At 31.0% G+C, this 27738-nt stretch overlaps 1 protein-coding gene across 5 annotated transcripts in view; it reads right to left on the reverse strand.

Moving 5' to 3' along the window:
• Window positions 1-27738, reverse strand: part of LOC145296022 (guanine nucleotide exchange factor subunit RIC1-like) — a 317949-nt gene that overhangs the window by 236697 nt on the left and 53514 nt on the right. For all 5 annotated transcript variants that reach the window (XM_080142059.1, XM_080142062.1, XM_080142061.1 and 2 more), the window contains exon 2: window positions 164-271. In XM_080142059.1, coding sequence (XP_079998185.1) covers window positions 164-271 — 108 coding nt within the window. The remainder of the gene's footprint in view (window positions 1-163; window positions 272-27738) is intronic.

Genomic DNA, 27738 nt, shown 5'->3' on the forward strand with positions numbered 1-27738 from the left:
ATGTGATTTTTGGAATATGATTTTTTTTATTTCATCATGAGGATGTACATCTGATATTTTTCTTTATTTTTGTTCTTTAATAAAGGAAATGACATTTATTTTCAAAGGGTGGTCTCTCTAAGAGAATTCACTAAAAAAGTGATTAATTCTAGAAGAAACTTACTGTGACTGCAATAAAAGATGAATCTGCTTTCCATTCTGCCTGACAACAATCACCAACTTCCTCTCGTTTGGATGCCGAAAGTTTGAAACTCACTACTTGAACTGCTGGCTGAAAATAAAAGGGAAAAAAAATTGAATTAAAAATTTGAAACTGTTTATTTGAACTATGGACTGAAAATGAGAGAAAAGCATTCATACAATGTTTGCATAAAAGTTTATAAAGAGAAAAATAATTACCTTATTTGAGTTTTGAATTTGACAAGTGTCACTAATTTAAACAATGAGTATTAATCCAGTAAAAATAATAAATTATGGAAACAAGAAAAAATAGCAGGATAATTTCATCCTGCTAACATAAAATTCTATTTGCAGAATTTTTAAAGTTGTGCCTAAATACTCTTCAATCTGATAAATCAAACTTTGATTTTAACTAACCAATTTTCATTGGTTATCATTGCTAATCTATTACATAAAGGAAAGTTATTAGCAATATTATGTATTTCACTCTGGTTTATTTAAATTACTTAATCTGATCCAGACAATCTATATTATGAAAGTTTTTTGTTTGACCTCATTGATTTTACGCACATGTCAGTTTTTCTGTTACACCTACAAACACCCAGGCAATGCCAGGCACTCCTGCTAGTTTTTTTATAAGGATACAAATCTACTGTATCCATATCAATCTTGTATGAATCACTTCTAAATCATGAATAACTTCTATATTAATGTAATTATATTTCATTTTTGTTTTTTATTTTACTAATTTTTATTTTAACTATCATTCTATCCTATTACATCATAAATAAATATGCTTCTTTTTGTTCATTTACTGAAATGTCACCACTTATCAAGGCCTAAATGAGGATAAGGGTTAATGAGTGTAAGGTGGATGGTGAAACAACACCCTGGTGATTGATAATGATGATGAACAGAATTGGATTATTTAAGAGGGCAGCTCAACAAGAACTTGTTTACATTAAACTTGAAAACAACCATATTGGGAAGCAGATGCATATATTGTGTTCCACAACTGCATAATTCTTGGAAAGAAACTTTGCTCATAGAAGTTTCATTTAGTTTTCATTAGAAAGAAAGGTAAACTATTGACAGTGGTTGTAACTAGACAAGTTTTTGTTATGAATGTTTTAAAAGGAGAGAAAACCTGCTATGAGATTACAATAAAATAGATAAAGACTACTAACATTTCTTCTAAGAAAAAAGCAGAGGAGAAAAAAAGGGAATCGCCTATTAGATTTTGAAGTCGGTTTGTACATTGTCAAAGCAAAGAAGGATGCTCTGGATAGCACCTCCACATATGTAGCAACAGTACTCCATCTTAGGACATATTTACCTCTTATACAGGTAGAGAATTGCATTAGAAGTGAGATATCATCTAGAGCAGTAGAATGATCCAACTATTTTTCCAGCGATCTTGGCAATGGATTTGGTGTGAGTATTCCATTTCAGGTCTGAAGTGAAGATCAGTCCCAGAAGTTTGTCAAAACAGGAGGTTTTCTCAAGACTGGAACTGTTCATCTCAATTGGGATCAAGTGGAGATCAGAGCATTGGGAGGAAAGAAGCTTGGTTTTGGATGCACTAAAAAAGTATCCAGCCATCTCAATCAAGATTGGAAGAGAGAAAATTAGAAAGATCTGCTCTTTGAAGTGATTATCGTAAATGTCATCGAATGATCTTAGAATGTTATTTTTAAGATTATCTATGAAGACAGAGAAAAAGGTTGGGTCTAGAATGGATCATTGAGGCACACTAATGCTGATTCTATGAGCCTAAGACTTCTGCCCATAAACAACTACTTTTATGAACCTATCAGAGAAAAAGAACTGAAGGAATAGATATTTTGAGATATTTCATAGCTAGCAATCTTTTGAAGTAAACCTTTATGCCAACCCTTTTCAAAGGCTTTCAATATGTCAATAGCTATTGTTCTAGAAACTAAGCTCTCATCAATATATTCACTGATCTTATGTGATATCTGATGCAATAAATACGAGTACATCCAGTTCCTTCTTCCTTAGAAGATTATGAGGAGCTAGTTAAGCCATAATTACTAACTAATTACTAACCGAGAAAGATGTCAGAAGGTATGCAAGTCTCTTGCTAGGAATACCACCTTCGACCATGAACACCCGTTCACTAAAGTGACTCACCAGATTATTACTCGAAATAGCAAAGCCCACTCAGCTATTTCAAACAATATATATAACTTTCGCGGGATATATCAGTGACGACAGAGGATTCAAAATAAAAAAAAAGATGTTTTGAGTCCAAGTCTAACGATGAATAATTCAAAACAATCTTGCAAGAAAAAAAAAACTAACAAAGAACATTGGAAAGACTTATTACTTAAAGAAAGTGAGAAATTTATTTTTCCCATTTTTTTTTAACTTCACAAGGAACATATAAAAAAAATTTTATTCAATTTTAACAGAAAGTAAGAACTTATTTGTAGTTAGCAAAGTTATTGTCTACATAAATTGGAGTAATTTTCTTTGTGGATATGTTAGTAAAATGCAACAGATTGCGGAATAAGGTAAAGTACTATAAGCAATGTTACAACAGCAATTCTAACAACAAAAACAACACCAACAAAAAAGGTTTGAAAAGTTATTCAAACAGGTAAAAGACAATAAATCACTTTTTGAAAGATGTTATCTGTGACTACGAAAATCACCAGGTTCAAGCAATTTTTTGACTGAAGGAATTTTAAATGCACTCTTGGAATTTAAATATGACCTGATTATTGGTTCATTTTCAGCTTATTTTCGTAGATTTGAAACAATATTTACAAAAAGATGCGAACAATAGTCTGACAAAGCAAATAATTACTATTGTTACAAAATTGGGAACAAAAAATATTAAATATGCAAATTTAATCCTTCCAAGAAGGAGGGGAAAAAAAGAAAAAAAAAAAAATGGAGAACATATTTAGTGAAACAATAGAAATTTTGTCGAAAATTTCTGATAAAGAAGATAATCTGTCACCTACTCGATATAAGTGTTCAAATATCAAAACAATAGGACAAGGATTTTGTTTCATATGCAGGTATGGTTGACACACAGTGTGAGGCATTTAAGTTAAAAGAATTATCAAGCGACATGTTCAAATGTCTAATTTTTGTTCAAGGTCTAACAACAATAAAGGACAAAGAAATTAGATTAACAATTTTTACTATTATAGAACAGAACCCAAATGTTCATCTTATGGTGTAATCTGGATATAAAAGACTTCTTCTCCAGTCATTATAACTTTCTTATATCCGAGTTACACTGTACATTAAGATAGGCTCTAATTCGGAATCAGAGAAAATCTCTTATATTTGTTTTTCTTGTATCCGGGTCCCTTATATCCGGGTTACACTGTATTTGGACTTATTGGACTACTGTTTTCCTTGTGAATGTCATTTTCATAACATTTTGGTTGATGTAACCTCTGACCTTCAGATGTATCTTGTCAAACTTGGGAATGTTTCTGCTGAACTTGAGAATTTGGACGGAATTTCAAATGACAGGATAGAGGTCATAAGTAATTCATAATTGTATTTACTGATTGTTCCCACTGAGAATTGAACCTTCAAACTTCGGGAGAATATCACTTTAACAACTGAATTACTTAGGACTTCTTCCTAGTCATGGCTGACAGAACATGCTAAAGGATAAAATATGCTTTTATTGTGGACGTGTGTAGGCCATAACAGTTCCCATTGTCTGGCAAAGCAGAGACAAGTAAAAATGTCACAATCAAAAGGGGAACATAGTAACCTCTAAAAACGTAATGAAAGAAGATCAAAGAAGAAAATACTTCATTATAAAAATAAATGTGCAGGCCGTAAAATTATTGCTCATTTCAGGAAGTGATATCTTGGTAATTAACAAACAAACTTGGAAAAAAATAGGTTTTCCACAGTTAGACACAAAAAAATTATCAGAAGATATCTGGTAAAAAAGTTCAAAGGAGAACTAAAATGTAGCATTTCGTTCACGAGAAAAAAAATTAAATCAAAAGTGTATGTTCAGAAAATGTTTTTGGTCTAGATTGGATTATATGGTTTAACTTATGGGAATTGCCAATTAATTCTTTCTGTAATAAAGTTATCATAAAGAAAAAGAAGACAAAGCAAACGAAAATATTTATTACAGATTTAAAAAGTAAATTTCCTCATTTTTTTTTTTTTTTCAGAACTCAGTCTGTACACAAAAACAGAAGTTGACTTCAAATTAAAAGAAAATGTTAAACCAATTCTTAAACCTAAAAGAAAAGTATCATTTTCAACACTGGGTGCAATAATTGAGGAACTAGAAAGGTTGGAAAAAATTGTCATATTTTCAAAAGTCGATAACTCAGATTGGGCATCTCGAACAGTATATATAAAGTAAAAAATCAGAGCCTGTGCTTATTTTTCGATGGGTTTAAATGACTGTTTGAAAGACAATGCATATCCTCTACCATCTAGAGTGGATATATTCACTAAATCAAATAGTAGTAGAATTTTTTAAAGTTGTATTTGTCTGATGCTTACCTTCCAGTCAAAATCAGTGAAGAATGTTCAAAGTACCTGATAAACATGAATAAAGGAATTTTTTTTTAACTGAATAGTCTTCCTTTTGTGTAGCTCCAAGCCTATTCCAGCAAATGTTAGTTGGTATGAAATATCTAATTGCATATTTAGATGATAGTTGGATTAAAAGCAAAAATGAGATGCAACACAAAGCCCATACTAGAGCAGTTATTTCAGGGACTTGAAGATTACGGGTTTAAGGTGAAAAATATGAGTTCTTCCTCAAGAAGATAAAATCTTTAGGGCAGATCATTCACAGTAAAGGAAGAAAACCTGATCCAGAAAGACTGAAGATATTAAAACATGTTAAATGATTTGGTATAAAAAAAAGGGGGGGGGACACAAAGTGGATATAGTCAGAAGAATGCGAACAGGATTTTAGTAAAATAAAAAGCTGTTTGTAAGCAGACCTATTGCTAGCACATTTCGATCCAAAGAAGAAAATCATTGTAGCAGCAGATGTTAGTAATGAGGGACTAGGTGTTGTAATGCTTCATAAATTTGAGGACGCGTTTAAAAAACAATAGCACATGTATTGAGAACGTTACTGCCCATGAAATGAAATTACAGTCAAATTAACAAAGTTTAGTAATAATTAATGCTGTAAAAAAATTTTACAGGGTTTTATTCAAAAGAGAATTTATTCTGAAAACAGACCACAAACCACTGATAACAATATTTGGTTTAAAAAAAAAAGTAAATCAATATACACAGCAAATCAACAACTGTTAGGGTGTATTCCTATTGAATTATAATTTTAAAATAAAATATGTACCTTCAAAGAAGACAATGGGTTATTAAGTTAGATACCTAAATATACAGAACCACTCTAAGAAACAGTAATAGCAGCACAAAGAGACAAAAATGAATTGTCGAGTCTTATGCAATAGTAACAGAACTTCCGGTTACACTAGAAAATGTGAAAAAGGCAGCAGAGAAGAATAATTTCATTAGAAAAATGAAGCAAGTTTGGTTGAGCAAGAAAACTAAAAAAGTAAATAGTGTGTGCCATTTTTGTCAACATGCTTAGCCAAAAAATTTAATTTACTATGTGCAGATCCTAACAAGAGAAAATCTTAAGCTAACTTTCATGAAAAAACATGCAAACAGGTATTACTATAAGCAGATCAGGATAATGTTGGCTACTATGCCAATGAAAATACTCAAAGAATTTCACACAGGCCATCAAGAAATTTCAAGAATTAAATCTTAAATTAGAAGCTATACTTATTAGCTGCGATGGACCAAGACATAGAAAATTTGGTGAAATCATACAGAGGATGCCAACTAGCAGCAAGAGATCTACAGGTAAAGATTCAACCATAGCTAAAGACAAATGTCCTATGGATCTGATTGCGTATCAACCATGCAAGGTCTATAAATATGCATTATTTGACCGTATTTGGCACGAAATTGTTAAGTGCTGACATATGAGTAATCTTTTTGAGTTAAATTATATCAAGTACACATGTCTGTATCGAGAAATATATGCTTTAAATATGCAGAACATTAGCTAAAGTTATATCAGATAACTCATCTGACTGCAACAAATACGATAAATGCACTTAATGAAATTTTTAGTCTTTTGGGACTCCTGAAAATGGAACCCAGCAAAAACTGGAATCCAGTTTGCAACAAGAGAATTTAAGGAATGCTGTAAATCATTACCTATTGATTATGGGACAACACCAATTTACCACCAAGGATCGAACAGATAGGTGTCAAAATTTGTGAACACATTTAAATGAGCTTTGAAGAAAAATCAAGGCATGAACACAAATGAAAGAAGCATTCAAAAATATTTGGCAGTTTACAGAATCACGCCAACCCCAAATATATTTCAGTTCTAAATTTTTTATATGAGGTATGTTTGTATTATTTGGATTAATTGGACAATTATTCTCATCTTGAGTGTTCAACGTTTTGGTCAATGTTACCTTTGACTTTCATCAAATAGAAAAGTCGTCATGTTTTTTAGAGGCAGGTTAACTCTGCATTCTAAGGTTTCGAATTTTTTATTAAAAGTACGTTAACACAAATCATAAATATAACTAAAATATCAGGGAACCCGAGGGGGTATTATTTCTTATTATTAGTGGTGGGACGATTAATCGGAATCGTTAATCGTAAGAATCGTGTATTTGGGGGAAATCGGAATCGCATTGTTAAAAAATACCTTAGATTAACAATTCTTTTATTATGATTCTCTTACATTATTAAGTTGAACTGTTTGTTTGAAGTGAGATTAATGCTGTCAAAAATTTATGATAAAAACGTCATAGAACTTTTCATAACATAATTAATATGATATACAAGAATTTTATTAAGTACTTTAAAGGTAATCTTTATTTATCTTTAGGAGTTTTCTTATTCCGTCACATACATAGGCGCTGTCTGTCTGTTTCAAAACTTTGAGGCCCATGATTAGTTATCTGTTTGCACTGTTGCGAAACTTTAGGAGCTGCATACTTGGTATCGGAATCATTAATCAACATTTTCCTGGAATCGGAAAAAATTTAGGAATCGTCCCAACACTACTTATTATGATTAAAATTTTAATTAAATCCATCAACCAACTTTAAGTTTATAGAAACACAATATTTACGGAAATAAGTGCTGGCTTCAATATGTTTAATCGCATGTCTTGCGTTAACCATCTTTTTTAACAAGATATAGTTTTTTAAAATATTTTGTTAGCCCTAAAAAAAAAAATAAATAAATAAAATAAACATGGTGACTTTTACACCTGAGGAAAATAAAAAGTTACATGACTGAAACATGCCGATAACACTCAAAATGAGAATAATTGTCCGATTAATCCAAATCACTCACAGAATTAATGCTCACAAGAAAAATATGTTCCATGTTTGATAGTCTACTGCCTATTCTAGCCAAAAAAAAAACATTTAAAAAAAGATAAATAGATGACTAAAATCTATAAGCTAGGTGACAGTTTTTTTGAATAATTTTAGAGCTGGAAGAAGGAATAGTAACCAAAAAAAATTGGACAAGTTTCTATGCAAATGACATTGGAATCAATCGAGACCAAGGCACACTACAAAAGTCACAGAAAATAGCAAAATGATTCCAATGAAAGTCCTGTATGACACGTTTGAAATTCTTCTCCCTATAAGTTAAGATTCTCCAATTGAGGTATCTCTAACTTGAGTTCAGAGGTACCAGAGTGTCAAACATCACCACTGCAAGGAGGATTGAGTATAAGAAAAGACTTTCATGGAAAACTTTAGCTCAGGAGAAAGTGATATAATAAACATGAATACATATGGTTCTTCCTCCTTACAAGATTATGACTGACTGCTTAAGCCATAAATAGTGACTGGTATAGCCGCCTAGAGAGACATTGAAGTTGCAAAAACCAGTAGCAAATTTGGTTCTGATAATGTATTAGAACATGCCAAATTACCTCTTCAACTGAAGGCCATAATGTGAAGTCACTAAGAATACCAGCTTCAACCACGAATACTAGTTCAGTAAGGTGACTCACCAGATTATTACTAGAAAATGTAGAAAAGCCCATTCAACTACTTCAAACGATATATATCCCTTACATAGGACATATCAATATTACAGTCAGTACATTAGTTGCTGATCTTGCAAGACAAAAACCACATTACATGTTACCAAGTTAAAAAAAAAAAGTACAAATAAAATATGCAATTTAATATTTATCCAATTATTTCCAGTAATATTTAGATCATCCTTTTTTTTTTCATTATTATTCTCACTTTATCATTTTTTTTTTTAATCCTTCCTTATACAGTTCATATCATTTTTCAATAAAATTAAAATTTTGTATCAATCCTAACATGATTTATTCAACATCCTAACATTATATATACATAAAAACCTTAATATTCATATTAAGTATTATCTTAATGATTACTGTTTAAAGTTCACTTCCGATTGCTCTTTCGTTCTTGATTTTTTTTTTTTTCAGTGTATTATTTATTGAATTGTTAGGTGAAAGTATAGAATAGGTAAATGTTGTACACTCCTTCCTTGTGTTAAGGGCTTTTCTAAATAATAATGTTATTTAGAAAAGTCATTCTTAACGTGGGGAGGGATAACAGGAAGTGACATAGAAACAGCAATCAAAGATAACCTCAGGTTAACCAGAGACTAAATCTATGCATGGGATGAGCATGTGAAAAAGGTAACTTTTTTTTTTTTTAATTGTTCTAAAAAAACAATGCTCTGATGAATACAACAGTTTTTTTTTTTTTATTTTATTACATTTAAAGAATGCCAAAAATGCCATCAGCTTTAAATTTAGTTTACTGTTTTTGCAAGTTTGTTCATGTATCAAAGAAATATAAGGCAAGCAAAAGAGAGAAAAACAGAGTGTCAACGTGCCCAAATATGTTAATATTGAGTATTAGTTGAAAACAACTATTTTTTATTACTTAACGATATATGTAATTATTGCTTTTAAAATTATTAATTTAAAAACAATACATTATATTAAGTGATAAGTATTTTTTGTCTTTCTTCAGAGAAAAAAAAATTAGGATGTATGATGTATGTACCTGTGATGGATTGGTTGGTTGGTTGGTTGTTTTACGGCATATCAACCCTTTTCAGGTTATTTAATGCCGAATCCAAAGATTTTGAAGAAAGATTTTTTTAATAGAATATATTTGTTGTTTTCACGTCAGTTTCTATTTAACCCATAGTTGGGACCCTAACAGGTACTACCACTCCGGGTTAGAGTGGACCTGGGAGCAATGGTAATTAAAGGGTGGCTCCACACTCTCCATAGCCCACAAGCTGGGGCCTCACCACTGGATATAGTTTAAGGTCATATCCAGGACCCCCATTGAGGGACTTTTACCTTCTGCAGGGGGGCAGTCGGCATATTCTAATGCCCCACCGACAGGGCCACCTGTGATGGAAGGAAAATATTTTACACCAAAAATCATAAACTGAACAAATAGTTTTATTGTTATAAAGAAAATCATTTTTAAGCAAATTTGTGTTTTGCCACTGCCTTCTTGTGTCAACGTTAAGAATGGCTTTTTTAAATCTTGCAAGTTTGTATTATTTGGAGTTATCTCCCTTCTTCCATCAGATAGCTTTCAAATATCATCTCTTGTAATCAAGCCATAAAAAAATTGATTTTCTTATTAAAAAATAAAATTATACACTTTTAGTGTATAATTTTTTTTTTCATCATGGGTATGTACAGCATAGAGATTTTTCTTTCTTTTTTGTAATATAACAGAAATTCTGGACAAGCATCATATTTTTTTATTGTAATTAGATGTTTTTAATAGGAAAAAAATTTTTAAATAGAAACATAAAATACATATCATGATTTTCCCAACATCAATAACAATCTCTGTAAACAAAGAATGCATCACACTGATCCCTATTATTATTATTATTTTACATATACAAGTAGTTTCCTTCTGTAACGAGTCTATAAAAGTTTATTTCATCTCCTGCAGATGCAGGAAGATCGAGATAAAACTAACAGTCGTTGCAAGTCCTTTCATCAAAATCTTTTTGAAAATCAACTTTTAGTTTAAGCAGTTACCTAATTTTCAAACTTAAATCTTTACGATTTTTTTTACAATTTTGAATTCAATTGAATACATTTTCTACCACACTACTACATATTAATTTTCCTTCTTTTTTTTTTTTCATTTCAAATTATTCAATGCTAAAATGTAAATAAAATAATTTGGAGATTTAGTATTTCCTATTATATTTTTGTTTAATTTTCTTTCTAACCAATTTTGCACTAAAATATTGATAAAATTTAATTTACTTAAAATCTGAAGGAGTTCCATGCTTCTTTGGATCTTGCCATTTACTAGTAATAACACGATCTTGATCGCATTCGGTTTTGTAAAAAAAAAAGATTTTTCTGTGTTTCTGAGTATACAAGTAAAACTGTAAAACCAGTTTTACAGTAAAACTTCTCAGCTCTAATACTCAATATCTGCCAGAATCATTACCAGTGTAAACGTTCTAACCTCCTAATATACTTTGATTAAGTGATCCAAGTCTCGCAGGCAATAAAGTCAGAATGACAAAACACATGCTTTGTATGCCTTCATTTTAGTTTTTAATTAAAATACCATGTAGACTTCAAAGAAACTGGAGGTGTTTCTGAAATGTTATTGCTTATATCATTTGAAACAATGATCTAGACTACAGAACATTGGAATAATACGGTAGTCACTGTGAGAAATCTCAAAATAGCCCAACACAATGGAACAGCTTACATTGCTTTGTCAGTTGCGGCAAAAACATTGAAACATCCAGAAGAATACTAATGCTCTTCTCAAACGTTGTAGAGTTTGATATTAGAAAATATATATTTTAGGGGATATATAGTTAATCAGTATGCTAAACTTGTTAGTAGGATTGTGAAAGTGAGCTGCTTTTTAAAGAGTTGATGAAATTAACAAGAGTACGGTACCTAGGAGTTCATTCATCTATTTCTAACAATCCCTCAAATCGGCCAGGTCTCAAAGTTATCTATTATCCAGTTATTGGAGATGACAATGTTACTATTTTGTAGTTATTGCATAGAAGTGTCTTAAGTCCCACATACAGTGCCTGGTATTTCCTAATGGTCACCCATCTGGTATTAACCGGGCTCAACATTGTTTAACTTCAATGAGAACTGATGTGCCAATATGATTATGACACATGCAAATTGTGAATTAACAGGTAAAGAATCATATTCGGTTAAAGTTTGCTTTACATACTGGCATGAGTGGAATGGTTTGTAAAGATTAGCTTCCAAAATACTTTATCTCTGGCTAGGTCTTTATAATTCTTTCCTGAATATATTCCTATCACTTCCTTCCATGTTTTCCTTTGTCTTATTCTGAACTGACCCTATTCCCTCAATTGTTCTCCATCTAACCCAAGAACTACCATTTATTCTTTCAATAAGGCCATACGATTGAAGCCTCCTACTTTGACGATACCTTCCTACTGCCTTCAAGGTCATCATTTCTCTCCATGCAATGCATATCATCAACCTTCACTGGTTAGGTTTCACTTTCATACAAAACATGGCATACATATACCCGATAAACTCGTCCCTCCCTTGGTTGAGAATACTATCACTTTGCTGGTTAGTAAAGGGAGTACCCTGAACTTACTCCATCCATTACTTCTTACAACAATACTAGCATTTGTTCTAATGGTATCCCTGTATGACTTGTCAGCTTTGCATGAGCAAACCAAATGACTATATTTGTGCTTTCAACATTTACAGCGATACCCATTAGCCGTGTACTCCAATAACCACATAACAACTAATCAACTTGACCATTTTCTTGTTAAATTCAGTTGAGGTGCAGAAACCAGTATCAAATTTGGCTCCAATAATGCATTAGACCCTGCCAAACTACCTCTTCAACTGAATGCCATAATGTCAAGTGCTAACGTTCTCAGACATGAGATTTTGAAACTGAAAAGTAAATCAACTGAGACTCCATTCCACATAGAATAACTTCTAATCTGTGATGCCCAAGATGCTCAGAACCATTAAGCAAAACGACCTTGGGTCAAACAATCACAATTGCTGAAGAGGCAAACCAAGTTTACTGCAACAAATCTAACAACTATAAACAATTACACCATAAAGTTACTTGTTTGCTTACACTGATTTAAATACCTTAAGAGTTTATCCCTTTACTAATAAATATTCATGATATATGTAAATAAAATTTGAAACTATCTAGTGGGGCTATTAAGAAAAGTATAAAAAATGAAAAATGTACACAAAAAAAAAAAAAAAGATTTTCTACCTTCGTAAATATAACACTTTCATTTTTAATTACTTTGTGTATTGATTTTTCGTGTAGTCATACAAATGTTAATTAATCACGACTATTTCTTTTGTTCGAATAGTATCACGTGGTATTAAATGGTAGCAACAAATCTGATGGATATTAATAGCATTTATATTTTGCCAGAATTCGTTTTGGCCCAAGTGTGTGTTCCCTTACTTCTGTAAGGATGTAAACCATACAAGATAGGATAACTGGTGAAAGAAGTACAAACACAAAGATATCAATATCAGTTCGTATATCTTTATATCCGACAAGACACCATATCTTTCTTAATGGGCGGTTCAATGGTTAACGGCACAAATTGACGACTTGGATGTCCAAAGTTTGAACCCAATTCATTCCACAAAAACCACTTCCACCTAGGATGTTGGCAACCTTCATGTGGTCCCTTCTGTAAATACCTAATGTTTTTCTAGAAATAATTTTAACTAGAAAAATATTGTGGAAATCAATGCCAACAACAGAATCTTCGGATTCATGATATGATGACCTTTCTTAATCATATCTTTTCTTTCTCTGTATACTTCATTACGTCATTACACTCCCCCAAACTCTTAATTGAAATATAATAGATTTTTGTTATGTTAAGATGCACCAATATAGAAAAAGGATTTAAGATAGGGAGGTTATTAACTTTCGCTTTTAATAAACAGAAGATGATTCATGAAATAAGAGCGGAGAGGGTTGAACAAGATATAGAAAGAGGAACATCAGAAATTGATTAACCTTTTCAGTAAACGCAGAGAGGTAAAGAGAGGCGCAAAAAATAGCCTAATCACAAAAGTTAGAAATATTTTAATTACTTAAATGACTTGCAAATTATGACTAATTACAACAATTAAAAGAGGTTTTATTTTTGTATTTTTTAACATAATTTAATCCGCAAACCAAGCAATGTTCTAACATGTAGTTTGCGTGTTCAAAATATACAGGGGGGGGGGACTTAAACAAAATGTCATTAATTTGGTTTCAGTATAAATTATATTACTAAATAATTTTGTCAATGTTAAGGTGCCACAATGTTTGAATAAATAAAAAGCTTGGAATATTTGAGTCATTGAATATTTTAACATGTATTTTGTGCAATTAAAATATATGTGCAAATGCCTTAGAGAAACAAATGTTGATTAACTGAGCTTTAGTGTACACTAGCTATCCCTACCTGATGTTGCTCGGTAGTGTATTTATTTGCAGTTTATTTTTGTAAATATTATATTAAAAAAATTATAAATATTTTCATATATGTGTTATCTGATGCTACGATGATTCCATGTATTTCTGTCAATTATTATGCATTTCGCCTAATTACTCTGTCAATTATTATGCATTAACGCTGCGTTTCAAAGATTTGAAGAATTTGGACGCTGAAACAACTTAGTTGGAGACATAGGTAAGTGACTGGTCTTACTGGCAACCCAGAAATAAAATCTCAACAGGAACAAATAGTCATTAGAACAGAGTTTTGTTAAAATAATAAAAACAAAAAAAAAAACATACTCTTTATATTATTTGGATTCTTCAGACTACTGTTCTCATCTTTAGTTTTATTTTCACGTTTTGATCGATGTAACCTCCAACCTTCCTCAGGTGTATCTTGTTGAACTTGGAAATCTGCAGGGAATTTGAAATGTAACTCTTTATTTAATCCACAGAGCAAGCAGGTTCTCATTCCGTCAGTCCTAAAGCAGATTCCACTCCACCAAGTTCAACAAGATACACTTGAAGAAGGTTGAAGATTACATCGACAAAAACGTGAAAATAACACAAGATGAGGACAGTAGTTTAAAAAAAATTAAAATATGAATAATACACTCTTATCTGAAATTTTCACAAACATATGTTGCCCTCGTTGGAGAGAAAATACAAATTGAGGAACTTTGAAATTTACTTTGTGCTTTTGTCTATTAATAGAGAGTCAATTAGAGACAATTTCTCAGTATTTTTTTCATTCCTGTTTTTAATTGGTTACTAACTTTCGTCTATCACTCTGAAGAAACTCTTAAGAGCTAGTTTTATTCTGCAAATTTTCACTTGAAGGCAACTATCTTGATTGACCAACCAATCATTTCACATTTTCTAATATTTTGATTTGTTCAGTCAGATTATGATTGTAGAAGCTACCTCTAGTCAAGCGACATTATAGATGCATGATCAATTACAGTAATAGCACACCTATTTAATTGTTGACAAGTATCTGGGGCAGCAACACTCAATTTGTTTTTTTTTTAATCATAAACATAATTTTGCCATTTGCTAAATTATTCTAACCTTTTAAATTATTAATGGCAATTAACATTTTAAAATTGTTTTCATCATTCTGATTACAAGAACTTTGAACTCATGCAACAATGATTTTTCTTATTTTCATAAACATGAAATAATATTTGGCTACACTTTTGGTTCAAAAGTGCTTTGTTCACTTCCTATTAATGCATTGATCCTTAATTTAATTTAATTAACAAACTAATCTTGTACAAGTAAAATAACGCATTGTGTCACAAATCATAAATAGGATATGTTACGTCTACATTTGTTTCAGTATTTATATAAACAGTTTTCAATACATGAGTAGGATAATATAGAAATGCATTCATGAACTAACACAAACGTTTGGATTGAAACAAGCATTTTTAAGTGTGTGTATAGATATTAGTGTTCAGATGATTAATTGGAATTTGGGACTGAAAAAAAAACAAAAGAAAAACAGAACTTTTCATAATCAGAAAAATGTTAGCCTAATTTCTGAATAAAAAAAATAAATAAATTTTAATATACTTGTTTAAAATTTAATTTTCTATTGCTGGTACTAATATATATGATCAGTAAAACTGATATCTATAGATCATAACATCAAAATACAATACAAAATTTATTTTACTCCTGTAAAAAAAAAATTTTTTAAATTTGAAACTTTTTGTAAATTTGCTAGGTAACCTTTAGCAGTTGATTTACAAGGTTAAAAAATGTTTAAAAATTAAATAAAACATTGTTGTCAAGAAAAATACTGTCAAACATCATTGACAATTAAATTAAAAGTAAAATATCAAGTGTTTTTTTTATTTATTTATTATTATTATTATTATTATTATTATTACATTTAATTTATTTTATACAGCTGGGTTTTTGTCTGGTCTGTTTTTGTCTATGGTTCCTCAACCAGTATTGACAAACCTTAACAAGAATAGCCAACAAGTGTGAAAAGTAAGACTTTAGACATTATCAAAGGCTTGGTTTGGGACTGAATTAGGTACAAATGAATTTGCATAACAACCTGTTCATGTTTGTATCACGTAGACTTGGAAATTCTTGTGATGGTAAAGACTTACAATTCAAAGTGATCCATATATCCATCTGAAGTGAAATTCTCTCCCTTCCCCCGTGTCTGTATACTAAAATTTCGGCACTTTTGCATTACTTGGATGGCATCATTTTTTTTGGGGGGGAGGGGGGTACTTTACTAAACTGTCGCCAGGTGGCGCTTCTCTACATTCAAATTGTTTATCAATTTAGAAATTAAAACTATACTATAAATTAGTTTTAAAACTATACTTTATCAATTTAGAAATTAAAATTTAGAAAACTATACTTTATCAATTTAGAAATTAAAACTATACAATAATATATTGTTGACCCTTCAACAATTGCCACAAAAAAATTAAAACTTATTTTGTTAGTGACAATTTTACTTTAATTCAAAAAATGTTTAAAAAAAAATAAAAAATCCAATGTTGCTTTAATTCAAAAATTGCTTTAAAACTATATTCTCTTATGCAGATTTTTCAATAAATGTTTTTACATTTATATATTGATACATTTTTATTCAATAAATGTTTTGGTTTTCAAATATTTTTGTGTTCAGAAAAAAAAATATTTTGTATTTATTTGCTGTTATTTGACCAAGAAGAAATTAGAGTTATCGCTCTCCAACAATGGTGGCAGCCGTGTAATGCAGAAGTGCCAAAATTTCTCAACATATAGAAGGTTGTTTGGGATGAAGATAGAAAGCAATAAAATAAAGGACTGATAATAAAAATGATTCTTGGTTATCAAAATTGATTCGTGGTTTTGTTGTTACATTTCTTTTCCATTAACAAGACACACCTAAAAGACAGTGACAATTTGCCAACATTAAAATGTAAGTGAATTTATGAAAACTATTTTTTTTTAATTTAAAATGAGTTTTATGAATTAAATATTAATTACTAACATGTTTCTTATTCATTTTTCTTTCATATTTAAACTTGTATTTTAGTATCAGGTTGTTGCATAAGTTCCCGCCGTTTCATAAAAAATTTTGGTTTAAACCATGTTTTGATATTTGGCGAAGTGTTATATATCATTAGAAATCATGTATTCTGTTCTACAAGATAATTGTCATCATTTTTGCTCATATAATTTTTTCTCGTTTTTCAGAACCATCAAATGAGTTGTCAAGTAAAAAAAAAAAAATCATTTTCGACGCCTTTTCGCCTTTAATCAAGGTCAAAAAGCAAGTGAAGTGACCAAGGATATTTGTGCCATATATGGAGAAAACACTAGAGCTGAGAGAACTGTTTGAGATTAGTTCGCCAGATTCAAGCACGGTAATTTTGACCTCAATGACACTTCTTGTTCCGGAAGACCAATCAAAATAGACAAAGACCAACTCAGGGTTCTTTTGAAGGCATGCAGAGAATTAGATGAAAAGATGAAGCATGATTTTGTGACAATTTCACATCACCTTCAGTCGATGGGACTAACACAAAAAACTTCTGATTTCTCTCCATCAACCACTACTCTTATGAACCTATCAGAGAAATAATTTAATAACTGATAAGACATTTCCAGCTATACCGTAGCTGGAAATCTTATTAAGTAAGCCTTTATGCCATACCCTATAAAAGGCCTTTGATATGTCAAGAGCAATTACCCTAGAAAGGAAGCCTCCATCTAGAGATTTGCTAATCCTATGAGATAACAGCTAGCACATCTGCTGTAGATCTAGCAGAATGGAAACCATATTGCATGTCACTAAGAAGGTTATTTTTGTTGAGGTTGTTTGACTACTACTCTATTTAACACAGATTCCAGCAACTTACTCATGACGCATAGATTTATTGGTCTGTACTAGGGATGTACAGACTATCAAATTGGCCTATTACCACTTAATTGGCCTTTGATAATTAGCTGATTACTGATTAATAGACTTTCTAATGCCGATTTATCAGCAAATTTTATTGTCATAAATGATGACAATATTAATTATATTGGAAAGGAAGACAAATTAACTCACTCTTTTGCTTGCCAGTGAAAATTTATCGGACATGCATCGTTAAACCACATTATCAAATAACATGCATGACGCACTGCTAACATGCAGACTTTTACAACTGCACTGAATTTGAGGCAAATAGATGTAAGCATTAGGAAAATTTCACTCCTTTCTTGTTCTATCGAATTATCATTTGTTTTTTTTTTTACTTTAAAATCATTGTCAAAGAAAATGATTACCTCACCTTACAGTTTACATGTTGAGTAAATTGTGATGATGTGCAAACCGAAAATAAAGCATTCTTCAGTCATACTGATGTTCCTCATTTTTGGCCTCTTGCTACCATTACATATTTTTATTTTTCTCGTTTAGATAATGTATATTTTATTGAGATAAATTATTAAAATATCAGGCATTAATAATTTAAATCCGTAAAATTTTACTAAATATTAAAAACAACCTCCAACCATTATGGCAACCAGTTTCTGTATAAGTATTTTGATGTCAATCTCAAGAATAAGAATACAGCTGATTGCAAGTTATGTCAAACCATCAAAGGGTGACAAATCGGAAAAAACTTTTACAATGACTAATATGTTAAACCATCTAAGAAAGCTTTGTTCAAAAGAAGTATAAGTTGCAAATAAGAAAAGGAAGCACAGCGAATATTCATGGGTAGACATTACAGGAACAAGTGGCAGCAACTACGAGCCACCAGTTAAACACCAAACTACAATAAAATTAATATTGGCTAAAAAGAACATTTGGAATATTAATGATCACAGGTCACAAGAGATCCATTATCTGATAAAAGAAATGATTGCTGTTGATATTAAACTATATTCTGTAACATCTGACATTGGATTTAATAGGCTTGTTGCAAAACTTTGTTCAAATTACAGCATTCCATCAAAAATGTACTTGATTGCAAAATAATTTTTGATATATCTACGAAAGTAAAACAATTCATCTGTTTCTTGCTGAAATTAGCAAAATTTCATGAACCACAAACATTTGAACAGCTACAACAGATAATGCTCCCTTTCTGAGTTTGATAGGATCATTGCTTTTCAAATGCCTGAACAGTGCAGAGCTGTGCTTAGTGATTCCATTCCCTGGTGCACACACAGGTGTAATAATAAGTGAAGAATTGCGCAATGTTCTAGATGAGTATAAAATCTTCAATAAACTTTTCTTAGTCTTGCGGGATTCAGAAACAAATATAGTTGCTGGAGTCAGGGAATGTGATTCAGAATAATAATAGCATTACAGCTAACAGAAATACAGTTTCTCACTTTAATTGTTTTCTATTAAAAATTAGTAAATTAACTGAAATACAGGATCAGCTAAATTTGGAAAAACAAACTCATTCAAGATCTGACCACACGGTAGTATTCAATATATTATATGCTGAAAATAAAGTAAGAACAACGAAAAGCTCTTGTAATGTGTGCTGTCGATAAGATTCCTACCTTAACAACTTATCAATGGGGAACTGTTTGAAAAAATATCCAGTTACTGAGTCCATTTGAAGAAATCACCAAAGAAGCAAGTTACAGAACATCAGCCATATCAATGACAATACATACAAATTTAGCTCTGAGGTTATTTGGTCCAAAGCTGTCCAATCCAATTCTAGTATTTCTAACTTTAGTGGAATCCTTACCATTGTTGAACAATTCAGGTTATCAATAGAAGCAAGATTTTCATCCTATCTAAATGATACAAACTTGTGTGTGTCTACTTTTCTAGACCAATGATCGTTTGATGATCCCTTTTTAGATACTTTGAAATTTGAAGTTAATATTTTCCTTTGCTAATTTCCTTTATTATGTTGTCATTTGTATCGCTATTGTTCAGCCATTAAACCGAATAAACTTGAAAATGATCTCTGGACAATAAAAAATGCAATTATATAAAATTTATTACATCCTGCTGGATATAAAAATTGAAGTGCTTATTTTTACAATTACAATAAAATGCTTACTTATGAGATCATTATAGGTCATATATTAAACAGTAGATTCTTTTATAATATAAAACTCAGATAATTGTGTTTGTGATAATGAAACCGTCTTTCCGGTTTGCAAGTTCCGGTTTCAAAAATCAGTCTGCTTACCTATTTCTTATAATAAAATGGAGAGGAAATTGTAAATGAAGAAAGAAAAACAGCCAATAGATGGCATTGTTTCCAAACAAATTATGAATTTTTTGCATGTATATATGTTTATATATTTGTATGGATAGAATTCATGCATAAACTAATTAACCGATCATTATGAATTTCATGTATGTGTATATTTTTTACATGTGTATATCTATTACACTAAAATTCTGAATTTGACTTTCACGATGTCACCGTGTCAAATTTTAAATGTCATGATGTCATATTTAAATGAGACTAAAAATATCTGAGTGAAGACGATATAAGACAGATGCATACATTATTTGAGGACATGTTTTAATATCTAATAAAACAAATCAGAGTGGGGGTGGAAACGGTTTTATTAGTGCTCTGAGGGCCTCCTTACTTTTGGCTAGTGCTTTCTGTAGCACTCTGGAGAATTCACGACTTTTTTATAGCTTATACTGCTCAATTAAAAAATATTTTCACTTCTGGGGTGGGAGAAACTTGATTCTAGTCCTACTCTGAAGGCCTCCTTGCTTTTATTTAGTGTTTTTACTAGTGCTCCTGCAGTTTACTTTTTTCCGTCCTCACTTAAAAATATTTTCTCTTCTGGAGGAGGGTAGTAACTTGGATTTTAGTAGTGCTCTGGAAGCCTCAATTTTAATTAGTGCTTGAAGTAGTGCTCTGGAAGCCTCAATTTTAATTAGTGCTTGAAGTAGTGCTCTGGATGCCTCCTGTGTTTTATTTTTTTCACTCATCACTTAAATGTTTTGAGACAATACAATCTCAAAATCACTTCATTTTAAACATTTTTTTCTCTTACTCTTAAAGGGTCAACAGGCCGACTGGTAGTCTAGTATTTAATAAATGCCAAAATAAAATGTCAAAATTTAACATGAACATATTTTGATCCCAAACTTTTGTTTGCTATGGTATCAGATGCAAGTGATTACGACATAAGATCAGTAATTCTTCACAAAATTTGAAGATGGCAGTACAAAGCCAATAGCATATCCTTTAAGATTCTTGTTATCGGTTATAAAAATCATAGCCAAATCTAGAAAGAAGTTCAGCAATAATTTAATGAACTCGAACTCAGAGTAAATTAAAACGTTCCTCATTAGAGTTAATACTAATTTCAATAAGATTTAAATACCTATATTGGAATTTAAAAGTCAGGAGCTAAAAATAGTAAAACTTTAACATTATAAGACAAATACATTCCAAAAAAATTTTGTGAGAATTTTAAATGTAAATAATGAGAACTTATTGTTTGTTATGCAAATAGCAACGACAACTAACAATGCTAAAATTATTCATTACATTAGCTGTGAAATTAGGTCGATGCTTTATTTTTACTATTATACACCTACTAGAAAACATGTGACCTCTAAGGTCAACCTGGGTAAAATTGTTTGAATCAGGAAAATAAAATTTACTAAGGAAAAAAAATTAGCCTCTTTCTACTTCTTTTTCTCAAGCTATGCATTAAATGTATGACATAATCACATTGACATTCCCGTTCTAGTTAGATCACCGAAGTTGAGTGATCAGTACCAAATGGGTGACCAATTTGTGAATACCAAGCACTGTATGTAGGAGGACATCGACGTCTCCCTGCAATAATTGAAAAAAACTAACATCGTCATCTCTCCTAACGGGAATATTTATGTGACTAGGGACTGCTTTTGATTTCCATACTCCCATGAAACTTCCTCCTCCAGAGGAAGCAGGTTAAACCTGTTTTAGAGTAAGCACTGCAGTTTCATTTTCATTATGCATTAAATGGTATTATTGACTATGGCGATATTCCCTTTTAATTCTTGCTTTTTTTATTATCTTCAACTTAATAGACAGAGAGAAAGAGAGATATGTGGAGGGTCATACATTGAGAGAATAGAAAGTTAGTAAGAAATGAGTCACTAGAATTACAAATTATAACTAATTACAACAATTAAAATAGAAGGTTTTTTTTGGGGGGGGGGGGGTTAAACAGAATTTCAGTCCCCTACCAAAGAATATTTTGTGTTATCAAAGTATAGGGAGGTGGGTATTTGAGCAAAATAAGTAGTTGTTTTGCCCATGTGAAAGTACCACAATGTTTAGATAAACAAAGAGCATGGAATGTTAGAGTCATTGACCCTTAAAATTTCTGGTCAACTAAAAAGCAAAACAGCTATCTGTTAATAGGGTCAGAGTAAGGTTGGATTCCACCTCTTATTCACAACTCTCCAAGAATTTCAATGAATAGTATGATATGGTCACATGATCATTTCTTCCCTCTAGCTTTTGAGAAAAACAATTAAGTTTGGACTCCAACACTAAAGAAGAAACACATGCCTGTCTAAGCTTCTAGATCTAAGGAGCCATGATTCTCACAAAAACTCTCACCTGAGCACCTTATTCTTCTTACATTTATATTGAGAATAAATTTTTATAAAAATATCTGTTTCACTGACTAAATTTCAGATATTGTCTTTTGCTGCCATGGATGTTAGTACTTACCATTTTTCACATAAAAACAGTTTACTCATTTAAAACATTGTTGTATTAATATATATATGATATTGGACACACATACATACTTTTCAATTATACACCTTTCAAATGGTGTTCGGTAAAAATGGCAAAAGTGAATAAATAGGTAAAAATGGAACTTTCACACTGGAAAATTAGAATTTCTTGAGGAGTGTGATCTGATCTAAGCTCCTACTCCTCGGGTTTAAAATAGGGCCAAGCCGAGGCCGCCGAGATATATTATTAACATTATGTTAATATATCTCGGCGGTCTCGGCCAAGCCCCTTAGACTTAGTTCAGAAAAAAGTCGGTTTGGCTAGGTTCAAATTCTGTAGAAGCACCGAAGAGAATAAAGTTTTATTTAATAATTATTTTATGGTAAATATTTATGTATAATAATCTAAAAAGTGTACATAAAATTTTACCGTTACCATATTTATGTAAATTCAATTTTTTAAATCTTCAAAATGGAAACTTAATTCAATGGCGGCCACTGCTTTCGATTTTCTTGCACAAAAAAAAAAAAAAAAAAAAAAAAAAAAAAAATTACTTTCTAAAAACAATCTTATTATCCAGAAAATTGGCAAAAATGATTTATAAATTAACATTTCGAAATAATCAAATAAAACTTATTTAATAATAGGAATGTTGGGTTTGTTTTACTATAGACTTTAAAACGTTTATTCGGTTCGAAAAAACAAGTAGTATATCAGTGTATTCTTTGTTTTTCTAGTACATCTTGTCAGACCAGACAAAACCTACTGGATAAAATTCCAAAATAATTAAAACACAAACTAATAAAAAATTCATAAATTAGCGGACATATACAAGAGTGCCCAGCCTCTAAGAATAAGTGTTTTCTCACAACCACCACACTTTTTTTCTTTTTTTTTTTTTTTTTTTTTTAACTTTTTCCGATGATTATCATTTTAGCAGAAAAAAAATTGAAAAAATAAATTTAATGACTTTAAAAAGGGGTAATTGTGGCATGGTAGACCAACACAAAAACTATTTTAAAAACTTGTTTTCTAGGTACTTTCGGGTGTGCTGAAAACGAATATCACATTTAAAATTGGGTCCAGCAACTAGTTTTACCCTTAGAAAACAAGTTAAGATAGGTTTTGTGTTGGTCTACCAGGCCACAAATACCCATTTTACATTAAATTGTGTTCATTTTACGCTGACTCCCCGTCAACTAAAAGTGCCCATAAATTAATTATAGATTAATATAGAAAAGTTATCCTCAACTCCTTGAAACAATTTCTCCACATCTTGGAAACTACTTGCTTCCTGGAACCTTAAACATTATTTCCGTTTTCAGCACTCCCAAGAACCTTTTATAATGGTAATTTTAAAGGATTTTTTGAGGGTGGAAAGATGCTTCACCTTTACAAAAATGTCTCGAGGAATATGCTGGAATGCCTCAGTGTCATTTTTACCTAGTTATTCACTTTTGCCATTTTTACCTAGATTCCTTTCAAATATGACATTTCCCCCCAAAACACTTTTTGGACCTAAGTACTCACCAAAATCCTTGTCGCAGCCCCATCCAGTGGATCATCATTCCACAAATATACACTCTTTATTTTGATATGTTTTCATTCTTTTGACTTTAAATAATCCTAAAGGAGTCTTAATTTTATTCAGTTTAAAATCTTCTCAACTCATCACCTTATTCTTTGAGTCTGTTTTAAAAAAAAAAAAAAAAATTTAGTAATTCGACTAAATCAAGATTCTTTTTGTGAATTATGGTGATTTAAATGATTAGATCAAACATGAAGCCTGAAGTTCTTGCAAGAATTGTACAGACAACGTCAGCACTGGTTAAACTAAAGCTCATATCGAATGATAGAAACATCATACTCAGCTCAAAAAGCAGATTCATACACTCTCTGGTCATCTCGATATTTCTGGACATGTGTAAGTTGTAGATCCTAACTTGTGAACCAATAGTCAAAAACACAGGCCATATAGATGAAATGCTTCTGGAAAATCCTCAGCATCTCATATAAAGATTGCATTACAAATGAGGAAATGAAGTACAGACTCCAATAAGCAGTCGGGAACACTTGAGAGGAAAATAAATATGGTCATATCAAACAATTATCAAATCTTACAAATACAATCTTACATAAAACTGCACTTGGAAAAAGGAGGAGCAGACAAAGAAAGAAGTAGGAGGACAACATCTGTGAGTGGGCAGGGCTGGCACCTCGTACTAAGCTCAGAAAATCTGGAGAAAATTGCTTTCACACCCCCAATCGTTATCCAGACAAAAAGGACAAATGAAATTATGACCAATTGTTATGGTAACCACTTTACAAATAACAATGAATTCTTCCTTTCACAATAAAAACTAAGAGAATATGTTTCTCTGCATCACGCATACTTGGCAGTCAGACTCGCGTGTAACCACTCTTATGCTGTATTTTTTTTTTTCTTCCATATATTTTGTTTCCACTAAATACTAAGTTGTGTCTTTCTTCTGGAATCTTACCGATCCACAAGACCAACCATAAAGTTGGTCGTAATGAATACATACAGAATAAACTTACCAAAGTATACATATACATTTATTTGGATTCATCTTGAAATTATCAAAGATTATCTTATTTTGTTAACCATATTAACATTACTTTCATTTTCTAAGAACTAATGTTTTATTGTTTTGTTCTTTTACCAACAAAAATATAACCTTATATTTTGACAGGCTCAACGCAAGATCAGTTTAATGCAGCATTCCCAACAGATTTTGATGATTAATGCAAGCACAAATATAACTGCTAACTTCTTTTGTATTGCAACAATAAACCTAATGCTCCAGTATCGCCCTATCCAATGGTTAGGCTGCTCTAATCTAATAATTGTTTCCATTAATATCAATTTTGAATTTTTCATGCAGTTGAATTTTCTGTTATAACATTGTTAAAATTGGCTTCCAGATAAATTGCACTCAATACAGCAAATATTGAATATAACTCAGTGGTTAATGGGAATAAGTAAAATGATAGGCTCCGTCACATGGGTTTGGTTGTTTTGTTTTATGGCATATCAACCCCTTCTGGGTTATTTAATGCTAAATCTAGTAATTTTAGAAACAAGTTCTTCAAATATTTATTTATACTGTTTAGTTTGGTTGTTTTGTAGAGAAAAAACTGTTGTTTTGGCTTTGCAGTACATGATTGAATTTTGCAAAACGAAACAACACCAATGTTTGGTGCATTTAAATCAAGAAGCTGATATCTTCAGACAGTCATATCTGGTAACACCAGATAAGACTTCCACCACAACTTGGGTTTATTGATGACACTACACACCAGGAATCATTGTGAATTAACTTGACTTTATAAGTATCTCGCCATTGCCATTATTGCCTGCCCTGGGCCTTTGAAGTATACAGGACATTTGATACGACTTTCTGATAAGTTCATAAGTGTTTTGAATAAGGGCATTTTAATGTTATTTGTTGTTGAATAAGTTTCAAGTTATACATTGAGCGACCAAAATCCGGTACTATTGTTTATGCAGTGCAAAAACCTATATGCCTACTGGTAATAGATGATTCCAATATTTTTCTGATTCTGATACAACTACGGATTTTTTTTTTTTTTATCTTTTAATATTTAGCTATAGATTTTTCTTTTTTTTTTTCCAGATTACTGTAAAAATCAGTGTAATATTTGTATATATTTTCGCAAACATAGAAACAGACTTAGTTGATGACAGTCTATAGATTTTAGTTTTATTGGTAGTTTAAAATCAATAAATGATTATCATTGGTACCAGTAATGGAAAATTAAGTTTAAAAAAAAAAAAAATCGTTTTTACATTGGAAAACAGACACAAGTATTGCCCAATTCACATAGCCTAAAATGTTCTGATTTTCCCCAATTCCGATTAATCAGTCCACAACTAATGCTTCAAAAGATTTTATAATAAAACAAAAATATAGTTTTTGTTTGATAGAACTGATATATATATAATCCAAATGATAAATATTTCAGAGAAACTTCAAAAATGTTGCTGTAGATTTTTGTTTTAACCATTATTTTTCAATTTCTCAAATTTATTAGTAAAATGGTTTAAATTAGCCCTATTTTAATCTGATTAGGCAATTGGTTTCAAAAGTATTATATATATATATATATATATATATATATTGCAAGGAAAAAAAATGATAATTGTGCAGTAGATTTAGAAAGATTCTCAGAGTTGGACAGAAAGATTCTCAAAGTTCGACAAGATATTTCTGAAGAAGGTCTAATACTATATCAACCGGAATGTTGTGAAAATAACACTCAAGATGGGAATAGTCAGTATAATCCAAATATGAATTATCAATCTTCATCCCAAAAATTCCAAAACTATGGCCTATCTCTGTCCAGATCTTTATCCTTTTTCCATTTTTATCACTTCCTCCAATGTTTTCCTTGACCTTCCCCCTGTGGACTAAATTTGCTTCCTCAACTGCTCTATATTTGACTAAAGACCTCTTAACTATTCTTTCAACGTAGCCATACAATCACAATCTCCTGTTCTGCACACATTTCCCTATACTGTCCAGTAATCTTCCTCAGAGTTAAGATCTCAGTTTGTCTTTAAGACACATTACATATTCATTGTACTGTTCTCATATCATCTCTCCCCATGCAATGCAGAAAATTTAATTGAAATTAATTTATTAATTTGTAAAAAATTTGCTTCCAAGTCACATTTTTCAGTTACATTTTTTTTATTCTCTCGTTTAATTTGTATTTTGATGTTTTTTTTTTGTTTTGTTTTAACATAAAACTTTTCACGTTTCTGTATCAAATTTCAATTCCCACCTGTCCTCTCATTTTGATAAACGGTCAAGATTTGTTTGCATTACATATTGTCAAACAAACAGTGTTGCACCATCAAATAATTGTTCAAATAAGCTGTTGCAGATGTAAATGGTTGTTTGCTTATTTTGTTTCACAGTCAATCGACCCTTTTCAAATTATTTAATGCCAAATCTAATAATTTTAGAGAAAAGGTTTTATACTTAAAATTGTTTGCATCTTCAAATATTTATTCATGATTTTTGTTTTTTTTACTTCAGCATATTAACCCCTTTCGGGTTCAGCTATTTTGGTAAATTGTCTTTATGTTTATAACTTCAGATATTTAGTCATGGTGGTTAGTTTGCTTGTTTTTGTGGAGAAAAATTGTTTTTGCTTTGCAAAACATGATTGAGTTTTGAAAAGGAAAAGAGAAAAAAAAAACATCAATGCTTGGT

Source organism: Euprymna scolopes, chromosome 16 (assembly GCF_053919585.1).
Source record: "Euprymna scolopes isolate OS-2025 chromosome 16, ASM5391958v1, whole genome shotgun sequence".
NCBI classification, from domain to species: domain Eukaryota; kingdom Metazoa; phylum Mollusca; class Cephalopoda; order Sepiida; family Sepiolidae; genus Euprymna; species Euprymna scolopes.